The 13,736-nt window shown below is 39.4% G+C and overlaps 1 protein-coding gene across 6 annotated transcripts in view; it reads right to left on the reverse strand.

Moving 5' to 3' along the window:
- Positions 1–13,640, reverse strand: part of WDHD1 (WD repeat and HMG-box DNA binding protein 1) — an 83,471-nt gene extending 69,831 nt beyond the window's left edge. For 4 of the 6 annotated variants that reach the window (XM_054530107.2, XM_054530109.2, XM_054530108.2 and 1 more), the window contains exons 1-3: positions 13,552–13,640; positions 13,233–13,325; positions 920–1,031 (exon numbers count right to left, since the gene is read on the reverse strand). In XM_054530107.2, the coding sequence (XP_054386082.2) occupies positions 920–1,031; positions 13,233–13,309 (189 nt within the window). In that variant the 5' untranslated portion in view covers positions 13,310–13,325; positions 13,552–13,640. Of the gene's footprint in view, positions 1–919; positions 1,032–4,449; positions 4,515–12,018; positions 12,155–13,232; positions 13,326–13,551 lie in introns of those variants that run through there. The other 2 variants (XM_054530110.2, XM_054530111.2) reach the window with 2 other exon arrangements.
- Positions 13,641–13,736: the final 96 nt, after the last annotated feature.

Genomic DNA, 13,736 nt, shown 5'->3' on the forward strand with positions numbered 1-13,736 from the left:
GGTGTTTTAGTCTGTTCTATACTGCTATAAGAATCCCACAGACCGGGTAATTTACAATGAACAGAAATTTATTGTCTCATGATTCTGAAGGCTGGACACTACAAGATTGAGGGGTTGGCATCTGGCAAGGGTCTTCTTATTGCATCATTCCATCTTGGAAAGGTAAAGAGAGGGCAAGAGGGACAGCAAGAGGATCAAACTTACCCTTTTATGATGAATCCAATCCTGAGATGGTGGCATCAATCCAATCATGAGGCCAGAGCCCTCACGGTCTCATTACTTCTCAGTAGACCCCACCTCCCACCACTGTTATGTTGGGGATTAAGTTTCCAACACATGCTTTTAGGGGAACACATTCAAATCATAGCAGTGAGCTAAAAACACTGCTGAGTTTTCCCTTAAAGGAAAAAAGGGAACATTTAAACCTTTCTTGGAAGTATTATTTTCCTGCATTTATTTTAATTGGTTAGCCATTCATGTCCATTAATCACTTTTAATAAACCACAAATTTTGGGGTGGTCAGGTATGGTGGCATGCACCTACAGTCCTAGCTGCCCAGGAGGGTGAACTGGGAGGACTGCTTGAGCCCAGGAGTTTGAGACCAGTCTGAGCACCATGGCAAGATCCCGTTTCAAAAAAAAAAAAAAAAAAAAATTGGTGGGCCAAGTTATGGTATTATTATGCATTTTAAAATATTATTTCATGAGATTAAAAAAAGTATATCTATATTCAAAAATATTTTTCACATCCCATCTCAAAAAAAAATGGTAGGGCAAGTTACAGCATTATCATACATTTAAAAATATTATTTCATGAGATAAACAAAGGTGTATCTATATTCAAAAATATTTTTTCACTCAAGCATAAAAATCACATGCCAGTATCATTTCATATCAATTGATATAACTGTTTTTACTACCTTCAAAGCACATGAATATGCCTTTTCTCCAACATTAATGAACTTAGGATCATCATCATCCAAGTCTTCCCAAATCCTCACATCACCATCACTTCCACAAGTCACAATAAAACTGTGAAGAAAAGACACAAATTAAAGTCATCAGGCATGGTGCCTCATGCCTATAATGCTAGCACTTTGGGAGTACAAAGTGGGAGGATTGCTTGAGGCCAGGAGTTCAAGACTAGCCTGGATAATACAGAGAGACCTAGTCTCTACAAAAAATTAAAAAATTAGCCAGGCATGGTTATATGTACCTGTAGTACCAGCCACTTGGGAGGCTGCAGTGGGAAGATAACTTGAGCCTGGGAGGTCAAGGCTGCAATGAACCATGATGGCACCACTGCACTCCAGCCTGGGCAACAGAGCAAGACTCTATCTCAAGGAAAAAAAAAGTCACCTAGTTTCATATACATTAGTTTTTTGGAATGCTACCTCTATATTTACCACTTTTTCATGAAATGAAGACATTAGCCAGTATTTTTTCTCATTTTATGCACATAAACCTTAAAAAAAAGTGCTAATTTCCTTCTATAAAATGAAAGATGAGTTTAATACTCTAGTTCTTCTATGGCATAAAATTATAAAATTTTGAGGCAGGGTCTCATTCTGTTGCCTAGGCAGTATCATGATTATAGCTCTCTACACCCTCCGCCTCCCAGGCTCAAGTGATCAACCCACTTCAGCTCCCCAGGTCGCTGGGACTACAGGCACATGCCACCATGCCTGGCTAATTTATTTTTTGGAGAGACAGGGGGTCCCTACATTGCCCAGGCTGGTCTTGAGCTCCTGGGCTCAAGGGATCTGCCTGTCTTGACCTCCCAAAGTCAAGGGATTACAGACACGAGTCACCATGCTTGGCCAGCATAAAATTATTTATTTGTAAGAATGTAAGAAAGATGGGTATATAATCCGCAACAATAGGGACCGTATCTTCCTTGCCCACTACTGTATCCCTAGCACCAAACAGTCTCTGACAGAAACCTTAATAAACGTTTGTTGAATTAATAAATGAATAGATGTGTGAGCTCAACTATCCAAACGTGTTTCAAACAGCCATCTGTATCTATCATAACTTGTTTTAAACTTCTTATCTTCCAAATGCTTTTACTCATTTAGTATGTGTCCTATCTACACACATACAAAAAAAGCAAATAAAAACACAAAATATATATAATAAAATAGAAAAATAACATATAATAAATAGCAAAAAGAAATCTATATAAAGAGCTGTGGATGTTCAAAAGAAAAAGATTAATTCTCACCTGGGAAAAATCAAAAAGGTTCATAAGAAAGATGGTATTTATACTGCGAAGTCAAAGAACAAGTAGGACTAGATATGCTAAGACTGGTGACAAGGGCAGTTCCAGAGAAAACCACATGAACCAAAATATAGTTAATACAGCACGGGGGAGTTTACCTGGAGCAGACAAGCCAGGAAAGGAAAACAAAAATGAAGTCTAGGTCACCTATTTAGAATAACCTTAATGCCAGAGTAAGGTGGTTAGGCTCCCTTCTATAGGGAGTAGATAGGAGGACCATAAGTCTCAGTTTGCCTGGGATACTCCTGGTTTATGTGTCCAATTGGCCTGGCATTTGTCCAGGAATTTTCACTTTAAAACATACTAGTATTAGTTGCATCAAAATTGGCTAGGGTGGAGCCTGACCAACATGGCAAAACCCCGACTCTACTAAAAATACAAACATTAGTCAGACATAGTGGTGTGCACACCTGTAATCCCAGCTACTTCAGAGGCTGAGGCATGAGAATCGTTTGAACCCAGGAGGCAGAGGATGCAGTGAGCCGAGATCGCACTACTATAGCCTGAGAAACAGAGCACGACACTGTCTCAAAAAAAAAAAAAAAAAAAAAAAAGGCTAGGGTGGGTTTGGCAGACCTCTTCTTTGTACTTCCAGCTTCTGCCATGGTCTCATTTAGTAACATAACACACATAACACATGGTTAAATCTGTAAAATGACTAGTGATAAGCTATCTCCCCTTTCCCTACCCTTTCCTGATGCAATGTAACTAACAAATCCTTTCGGGGACAACATGTGAGGCAGTCAATAAAAAACGGAATGGATTCAGACATAAGACCCTAGGGATAGCTACTTCTTTCAGTCCCAATGGTGATGAGAAAAGTATTTCACATTTTTGTTCCGATGGAATTCTTTTTGTTTTTGTTTTTGTTTTTGAGACACAGTCTCACTCTGTCGCCCAGGCTGAAGTGCAGTGGTGCTATCACAGCTCACTGCAACCTCTGCCTCCTGGGTTCAAGTGATTCTCCTGCCTCAGCCTCCCAAGTAGCTGGGACTGCAGGTGTAGGCCACCACACCCAGCTAATCTTTGTGTTTTTAGTAGAGACAGGGTTTCACCATGTTGGCCAGGCTGGTCTCGAACTCCTGACCTCAGGTGATCCACCCACCTCGGCCTCTCAAAGTGCTGGGATTACAGGCATGAGCCACCACACCCAGCCCCAGTGGGCTTCTTGGTGTATCAGCAGATGCACTGGAGGAGATGTACAAAGTTACAGGTGCCAGTTGGTGGGACCAATGGAAAATCATAGTGAAATATAGTGGAATTAATAAGAAATAAAGGCAGAAAATAGAGTTAAGCAGTCTTCTAAAGAGCTTTTAGAGTAGTCTGAATGTTTTTCTAAATGGTTTTGTCCTTTATTGTATCAAATAACTAACTACATATTAATTTTATTGATTGCTATGCTTTTGAAATTTTTGGAAAAAAATAAAAACCAACACACCCTTTCAGTGGCAATGAGCTAAAAAAGTATATCAAGTACATATTTAATAAAAGATTAAATACTAAATTTCTTCTTCTCAGGAAAGTTGATAATGAAAATATAACTTGAATAAAATGTTAGTTGACGTTTACCACGGGGCTATAGTGATACTATAGTGATAACACCAACCACAGGAAAATTAGAAGAGAAAAAAGTCCCGAAGAAGCATCAGTATCTATTCAAGTTAGTAGTTATCTTGAGAAGGCTACCTAAAAACTGATTCTACTCCTGCAGAAGGTGAGTTTATATCTTGCGAAGCATGATTCTTCCTAAGAACTCAGTGCTCTCCAAAACAACTTTCTGAGGTGATGAAAATGGTCTATACCTGGTACTGAGCAACTGAAATGTGGCTAATGTGACAGACAAACTGACTTTTTAATGAAGTTAACCTTAATTGATTTAAATCTACATTGCTGCATGTGGCTAGTAGCTACTGTATTGGACAGTGCAGCATTAAAAGAAATGTCAGTTGTTCTAAAATAATTTTGTTCATTTTTCATTCCAAGTTTTCTGGTGCAAGCATAAAAAGCAAAGTGACTGTTAATGGGTTCTCTCCATTATCAAAAGAACTTTCAGATGAAATCAGGTGCGTTCAGGGTGGTATGGTCATAGACAGCAAAAGAACTTTCAAAAACAGTTAAATGATAAAAGTATTATATCAATGTCATCAGGAGTTTTAAATAGAAAATCACCTGTATTAATTCCAATCATAGTTTAGTTTACTCTTCAGTTCATGGAAACAAAGTAAATCTTCTGTAAGTTCATTCTGCTGAAAGTGAAATATCTGACATCATTGGGGATTCTATCTAAATTTATTTGAAAAGTTCAACACTAATGATAAAATTCTTAATTTTTAGAGTAATACAAATACAAACTTTGGCAGGAAAATAGAGTTCAGCAGTACTGTGAAAGAAGTGCTTTTAGAGTAGTCTAAACATTCTTCTAAACGGTTTTATCTTTTATTGTATCAAATAACTACATATTAATTTTATTGTTTTCTACAGTGCTGTAGGAAAAATCAATATTCTTTTTTTTTCTTTTTGAAACAGGGTCTTGCTCTGTTGCCCAGGCTGGAGTGCAGTGGCACAATCTCGGGTCACTGCAACCTCCACTTCCCAGGTTCAAGTGATTCTCCTGCCTCAGCCTCCCAAGTAGCTAGTATTACAGGCACGCACCACCCACACCTGGCTAAATTTTGTATTTTCAGTAGAGTTGGGGTTTCACCATGTTGGCCAGGCTGGTCTTGAACTCCTGACCTCAAGTGATACGCCTACCTCAGCCTTCCAAAGTGCTGGAATTACAGACATAAGCCACTGCACCCGGCCAGAAAAATCAATGTTCTTACTATATTAGGAAATCTGTGAAACACAAAAGTACTTGAATTTGGAATTATAATTCATGATTCTAGCCAAATGAGCTGCAAGATAACATGTCAACAAAAAAGAAGACATACTTGTCAAATTTTCAGATTTTATTTATATCTAGAATTGCTGAACAACAGAATTTTTGAAAAAAACATGTTTTGTTTCTGTTTTTGTTGCCCAGGCTGGAGTGCAGTGGCCCTACCATGGCTCACTGCAGCCTTGACCTGGGCTCAAGCAATCCTCCCACCTCAGCTGCACAGAAATCAATGTGATATACACAAAAACTACTAGACCTCCTGGCCTCAAGCAACCCTCCCACCTCAGCAGCGCACAAACCAATGTTAATTAAATACACAAAAAATACTAGCATTGCAGGACATACTTTCTCCCTCTGCTTGGAGTGATTAGGTTTTTAAAATCTTCAAGCCTTTGAAGAGCGACCCTGTAAAACAACCTAAGTGTCCTACTGTAATAATGGTATTATTATTATTATTATTATTAGAAACAAGTCCTCTAAATCTTAGTTGCATTTAGTTGAAAACAGACATCTTTAATCAAAGCATTAAACTTACGCTTTTGAAGCTTTTAGTGAAATGCAATTCATGAAAACAAAACTTATACACTGGAAGACACTGAAATTTATCCCTACAAAAGCAAATAAGAATTGAACAAATTGTACATGAAAAGCTGAAATGGTGAATGATTTCATTTTAAAATTCTGTAACTGTACTTTGGAATATCTTGACTTATGGGAAGAATCTTTTGATAGAACTCCTATTTTTAATTGTATAAATTTATGTCCTGTGCCAGAATGAAATAAAAGAGTAGGCTTAAAATCTGTGAAACATCCAAAAGAATCATAGACAACTTAATGAATTTTTGTCCTTAAAAACAGTGAAGACCCTATTATTGAAGAAGGGTACCCTGAATGGAGATAAAAAGACAGAACCTATAAAAATACTGAGGCTGAAGTATTTACCCATTTCAATTAAAACAAACTCTTAAAAATTATGACTCTCCCAGCTAGTAGAATTTGCTGAGCCTGCGAAGTACCTTAGAACCTAACATTTTTCTCATTAAAAAATGTAATAGTCTAGCCCAGGCATGGTGGCTCAGGCCTGTAATCCCAGCACTTTGGGAGGCTGAAGCTGGCGGATCACCTGAGGTGGGAATTCGAGACCAGCCTGACCAACAATGGAGAAACCCCATCTCTACTAAAAATACTAAATTATCCAGGCGTGGTGGTGGGTGCCTGTAATCCCAGCTACTTGGGAGGCTGAGGCAGGAGAATTGCTTGAACCTGGGAGACAGAGGTTGCAGTGGGCCGAGATGGTGCCATTGCACTCCAGCCTGGGCAACAAGAGTGAAACTTTGACTCAAAAAAAAAAAAAAAGAAAGAAAAAAGAATTGAAGATCTAACTTCAAATTTATTCAGCATAGAATGCAACTCTAAACAAGGCTACAGCTAATTTTATGAGAAAAAATAACACTGTATTAAAAATATATTCTTCAGAAAAATATCAGCAATACCATGGGACAGACAGGCTAAGAAACTGATTAAAGGACATAAATATGTACCAGAAATGATTATCCTACATATGTTAACATTTACATCACATGTTTAATGTTTGGATAATCAATGTAAATAAATATTTTTATTTGTTTCTTGGGTAAACTGGGTAAGTTGTTAATTTACATAGTCCTAGAAAATTATACCTTTGTTTCAAATTTTCAAAACTGTTGGCACAAGGGTGTCAATGTATTCACGTATTTTGAAGCCTTTATTGTATCTTTTTTATCTCTAATATTATTTTATTTGTGCCTTCTCTTTTTTGATTCATGACTCTTGCTAAAGCTTTGTTCTACTAGGTTCTACCCCCAATAAACCAGATTTTAGTTATAAGATGTATGGGATTTACTTTAAAATAATAAAGAGTAAGGCTGGGTGTGGTGGCTTATGCCTGTAACCCCAGCATTTTGGGAGGCCAAAGCTGGTGGATCAATTGAGGTCAGGAGTTCAAGACTAGCCTGACCAACATGACGAAACCTCGTCTCTACTAAAAATACAAAAATTAGCCAGCTGTTGTGGAGGGCATCTGTGATCCCAGCTACTTGTGAGGCTGAGCAGAGAGAATCACTTGAACCTAGGAGGCGGAGGTTACAGTGAGCCGAGATCGTGCCATTGCACTCCAGCCTGGGCGACAGAGCGAGACTCCATCTCAAAAAAAAGAAATCCGCTATCAGTGTCTGGGCATGAAGATTAATTATATCAAGACTTCATCCGCTTTATGACATAACCTCAAGGAGTCAATGATTACCAACACATTTCTTACTACCTCGACTCTACCCTCAGAGAGCAACATTCCTTCCCTAATCTGACCACTTCTTCTTGACTCTTAAATCATTGAGTCTCATGAGGTTCATGGTGAGGCACCAGCAAAATCTCTATATACTCAGCTTTCTTTCTGGTCATTCTTCTGGGGTCACTGCTTTCTCTTCAGCCCTCTTAAGTAGTGACTGATTTCTTTCTATACTCCACCGGTACTAGAGACAAAATCAAAACCACGTAGTGTCAACCTCACTAATTCAAATTCCTCCCCTTCCATTATCTTGAATCCACTTCAAGGTTTTTATTCTTACCATTCCATAAAACTTGCCAATGGCCTCCACATTGCTAAATCTAATGGTGAATTCTCAGTCTTCAACCTGACCCACCAGGAGCATTTGACAGAGTCTATTATTTCCTGTTCCTCAAACATTTCATTTGGCTTCTAAACATCCTTCTTGTCTTTCAGTTCTCTACTTTTCTAGCTACTCTTTCTTAGTCTCCTTAGCTGGATCCTCTTTAACTTGATCTCTAAATATTTGGGAGTACCCTTGAACCTCTTTTCTTACCTATATTTACTCCTTCCCTAGGTGACTTCATCCAAGTTCACGGTAATAAATATTATGTTTATAAGGACAATTCTCACATTTATATTCTCAGCCAGAACCTCAATCCTGAACTCTGGAAGGTATCAGCTAAAGATGTAAAGGTGACCCTTGAACAACATGGGCGTTATGGGTTCCAACCTTTAAACAGTCAAAAATCCACATATAAGTTTTGATTATCCTAAAACTTTACTAATAGCCTACTGTTGAGTAGAAGCCTTACTGATAACATAAACAATTAACACATATTTTGTCTATGTATTATATACTGTATCTGTACAATACAGTAATATAGAGAAAAAATATATCAGGAAAATCATAAAGAGGAGAAAATATATTTACTATTCATTAAGTGGAAGTAGATCATCATAAAGGTCTTCATCCTTATCGTCTTCACAGTGAGAAGGCTGACGGAGAACAGGAAGAGGAGTTGGTCTTACTGTCTCAGAGGTGGAAGCGGGGGAGGAAGTAGAGGAGGAGGCAGGAGAGGCAGGCATACTTGGTGTGGCTTTATAAAAACACATCATAATTTCCGTCTGACTCTTTTCCTTTTTAATTTCTCTAAAAATGTTTCTATACAGTACCAATCCTTCTTCCACCATTTCCTTTAGTTTCAGTGCTCATAACATAGAAGGGTCTACGTTGTAAAATAAGTCAAAAGCAGTCTTGAATAATCAGAACCCTTCTGCTAGATTGCCTAAAGTCAATTTGTTTTCTGGCACTGCTTCTTCTACATCTTCTTATCACTTGGCAGTAGTTAGGAAGAACTCATTTCTATCAAATTGTGTTCTGCTAACTCTTCGGTTTAGTGTCTATTAGCTTTTCTTTTTTTTTTTGGAGACAGAGTTTTGCTTTGTTGGCCAGCCTGGAATGTGCAGTGGCACAATCTTGGCTCACTGCAACCTCCACCTCCTGAGAGAAGGCGGAGTGTGGGATTACAGGCGTGTGCCACCATACACAGCCAATTTTTTATGTTTGTGGTAGAGACTAGGGTCTCATCATGTTGGCCAGGCTGGTCTCAAACTCCTGACCTCAAGTGATCCATCTGCCTGGGCCTCCCAAAGTGCTGGGATTACAGGTGTGAGCCACCGTGCCCAGCAGTGTCTGCTACCTCTTGAATGTCTCCAAGGACTATATCTTGAAATTACTTCGCTCTCTATCTTTTTTGCCAGACCCACAATCTCCTTCATGATTTCCTTGACTGGCTCTGCTGTCAATCTTAAGTCATGCACAACGTCTGGACACAGTTTTCTCCAGCAGGAATTTATTGTTTCGGGCTTGATGGCCTTCAGAGCTTTTTCTATAACAATGATGGCATCTTCAATGATATAATCCTTCCAGACTTTTAGGATGTTCTCTCTACTGGGGTTCTCTTCCATAGCAATGACAATCCTTTCCATAGATTAACTTATGTAATGAGCCTGTAAAGGCCTGTATGAACTGCTGATCTAGAGGATGAATTCAAGACATTGTGTTTGGGGGCAAGTATACCACTTTGACACCTTCGGTATTGAACTTATGGTATTCTGGGTAGCCAGGGGCATTGCCCAACATTAAAAGAATTTTAAAGGCAGTCCCTTACTAGCAAGATACTTTCTGACTTCAGGCACAAAGCACCAGTGAAATCAATCCAGAAAAAAAGGTTCTCATTGTCTAGGTCTTTTTGTTATACAACTAAGAGACTGGAGTTTATCTCTTCCCTTCAAGGCTCAGGGGTTAGTAGCTTTATAAATAATGGCAGTTCTGATCATAAATCTGATTGTATTTGCACCAAACATTAGAGTTAGCCTTCCTGCCTTAAATCTTGGTGCTCACTTTCCTTCCTTACTAATAAATGTCCTTTGTGGCATTTTTCCCCCCACAGAATAGGGCATTTTAGTCTACATTAAAAACCTGTTCACCAGCCTGGCCAACAAGGCAAAACCCCGTCTCTACTAAAAATATAAAAATTAGCTGAGTGTGGTGGTGCATGCCTGTAATCCCAGCTATTCGGGAGGCTGAGGTAGAAGAATCGCTTGAACCCAGGAGGCGGAGGTTGCAGTGAGCCAAGATCGCGCTACTGCACTCCAGCTGGGGAGACAGCCAGACTCCATCTCAAAAAAACAAAACAAACAAACAAACAAAAAACCTGTTCAGGCAGATGTCCTTTCTCCTCAATGATTTTCTTAATGGTGTCTGGGAATCTGTCTGCTGTCTCTTGGTCAGCAGAAGCTGATTCTACTGCCATCTTGACCTTTTCTTTTTCTTTCTTTTCTTTTTTTTTTTTTGATATGGAGTTTTGCTCTTGATCCCCAGGCTGGAGTGCAATGGCATACTCTTGGCTTACTGCAACCTCCACTTCCCAGGTTCAAGTGATTCTCCTGCCTCAGCCTCCTGAGTAGCTGGGATTATAGGTGCCTGCCACTGTGCCTGGCTAATTTTTTGCATTTTTAGTAGACACAGGGTTTCACCATGTTGGGCATGCTCTGACCTCAGGTGATCCACCCACCTCGGCCTCCCAAAATGCTGGGATTACAGGTGTGACCCATCACACCCCGCCATCTTGACATTTTCTAAGCCAAATCTCTTTCTGATATTATCAAACTATCCTCTGCTGGTATTAAACTTTCCAGCTTTAGATCCTTCACCTTCCTTTCACTTTAAGTTGTCAGATAATGACTTCACTTTTTCTGGCACCACATTAGAGTCTATAGCTATGCCTTTCTATTGCAATCCTATACCCACGTAAAAGCTGCATTTTCAATACAAGATAAAGTTATTTCACAAAAAGTGCAAGGTTTTCATGCCTGCTGGCATAGCTGCAGTAACAGTGTCTCAAATTTCCTTTTCACAATGGTCCTTACACTGGATTCATTTATCTTGAAATAGTGAGCAACAGCAGCTGCAGACCTCAATCTACAGTACGTATCAGGCAATTCAACTTTCTCTCTTAATGTCATGACTTTTGTCTGCTTCTTAGGAGTATGTCCAGCATCACTAGTGGCACTTCATATGATTCCCATGGTGTTATTCAAGGTTTACGGCATTGGACTAAACATGATGAAAAATATATGAGAACCACCAGAGATGTCTTTTTACTGAGATAGGCAATTTACTGGAGAGACAAACTGCTCATGAGCATCATACAGTGTTTTAAGCAGATACAATCTCATACAGTGTTTTAAGCAGATACAACACTTGAGCTTACCGAAATAGCAACAGGAGGTGGCTATGAAATTATTACAGTAATACAGTATATACTACAGTTAATTTTATGTAGTGATGATTTAACACTGCATCTTTATGTTTGTTTACATTTCTCTTGACTGCAGATAGTCTGGAAATATTTGTGTGCGTAAGTTTTAGTACATTTTAACTTTTTATAATAGATTTGTGTATATTTTATGGTAGTAAATGATAAAATACGCTAGTATCTACATAGATTTTATGCACTCATGACATACTTTTTCTTAATTTTTCCATATTTCTAGGCTACATGGTTCGTCTGCTAGTTTTTTCAAATTGTTAGAAACTGCCAAAAATTTTCTAATATGTGTATTGAAAAAAATCCATGTATAAGTAGACATACACAGTTCAAATTCATGTTAAGGGTCAATTGTATATTTCTATCTCTAGCTCACATTTTTCTCTAAGCTTGAGACACATTTCTCCAACGGTCTACTTTATCCCTCTAGTTGAATATCTCAAAGAAATCCTACAATAATCACATCCAAACGCAAACTCAATCTCCACCCACAGCTCTACCTCTGAAATACGCCCTTCTTCAAGTGTTCCTGTTATTTGCAAGTGGAAGCATCACTTTCTCAACTGTAACATCCAGAAATGTAGATGTTATCCCTGTTGCCTCTTTCTCCATCCTTAATATCTGATCCATCCTGTTGACTTTATCTTTTTAAATATTTCCTGAATGTATCCTCTTTTCTACACACCCATGTTTACTCTAGTCCAAGCTTCTATCACACTTACTCAAACTAATACAGGTATCTTCTAACAGTCTTTCTGCATCCATGAGTGCTCCTTTTCCAATTCATCCTCCATGCATTTTCTCAAAAACAAATCTGATCACATCTCTCTGCTTCAAGCCTTTAATACCTTCTCAGTGCTTTTAGGATAAAACGAGATTCCTTAATAAAGTCCAGAAGGTCTTGGATAGGACATCCATTGCCTAACTTCACAGATTCATCCCTCACTAAACTCTGCATAACCCTCCACATTTTAGTAAGGCTAGTTTTCTTTCAGTTCTTTGAGCATACCATGATCCCTGGCCCCGTTGGGCCTTTACACACAGTATTGTCTCTGCTTACTATGCCAACATCACCACCCCACCGCCACCACCACTCATCTCTTTATACTGCTTAATGCCTGCTCCGTCTTCAGATGGCGGCTCAAGAAACACTTCTTCAAAGAAGCCTTCCATGACTCCTTTAACTAGATGAGCTTCTCCTCATACATGTTTATGACTGCACATATTACTTACTGTTTCTAAATACACATTTATTTTTGTGATTAATTTGTGTTCAATGCCTGTCAATCCAAAAAGACCTTAAGCTCAAAGGAGGAAAAAGACTGTGTCTGGTTCGCTCTATCTCTAGTCCCCAGCAAAAGAGACACACGAGTATTTTTTCAATGAATCAATCAACATAGAAGCGACAGTGGAACCCGTGCAATCGAGCAGTAGTGCATAAGAATGGGACTTGGAAAGATAAAAGGGACCAGAATAACCGTAGGAAAATATTATAGATTAGGAATCAGAGGAAAAAATTGTTTTAAGCCGTCAAAAAGTTAAAAAAAAAAAAAAAAGCAAAAAAGGAAATAGCATCACTAAAGCCATGGAAGGATACCATTCCAAACAGAACAGGCCACCGAATTTGACAAGTAGGCAGTATCTAGTGATCTGACAAAATTAATAATCTAAGACGCAGGGAAGGGGAAAATATATGGGGAGAAGCTCGCATCTTTCCAACTCCTCTGGAAGTACGATTATAACTCTGTCGATATACTACAACTACCATGACGGCCCGAATCAAACAATAAATCTAAAGAAATATGTGTGCCATTTTAGATTTCAACATTATTCCTCTATCCGCATGAGTCATTTTCAGCTGACTGCATATATAAAGTTTAAGGATAAATGTTTTAACATTTGCACCTGAAACGTTATTTTTCTCAAAGAACCTTACCTCCCAGAATCATCAAAACAGACGTCCGTGTGTCCCTCTGTATGCCCATATCTCATTGGCTTCCGTGTGGCAGGCATCTTTTCCTTTACCTACCTGAAAATGTTTTATAAAAGCCAGTCTTATTATTTCAAAAGAGAGAAAAGCAGCCAGGCTAGGGATAGGAAGAGAGCTTAGTCTCCTCTAGGGCCCGTTCTCCGCAGCCCGGTTTCCCCCACCCGAGGGATACCAGCGAGATAAGGCAGAGGGTCTGTCAGACAATAAGCCGGAAAAGGAACACGCATCTACTTGGTGGACGCGGGCAGCCGGAGTGGGGACTCACCCGGGTGACCGAGCCGCCGCGACTGAGGATCCACAAGAGCCGCTTCCCGCGCTTCTGCTCGCTCACCACACTGCGCCTGCGCCGACCCGCCCACGCCCAGAGCAGGTCCCTACAGAGGTCGCCGGGTGGTGGCGTCAGCGGCGGCGCCCTCCGCGTGGAAATTAGCCGGTTGCCCGGGCAAGTGA

Source organism: Pongo abelii, chromosome 15 (genome assembly GCF_028885655.2).
Source record: "Pongo abelii isolate AG06213 chromosome 15, NHGRI_mPonAbe1-v2.0_pri, whole genome shotgun sequence".
NCBI lineage: Eukaryota > Metazoa > Chordata > Mammalia > Primates > Hominidae > Pongo > Pongo abelii.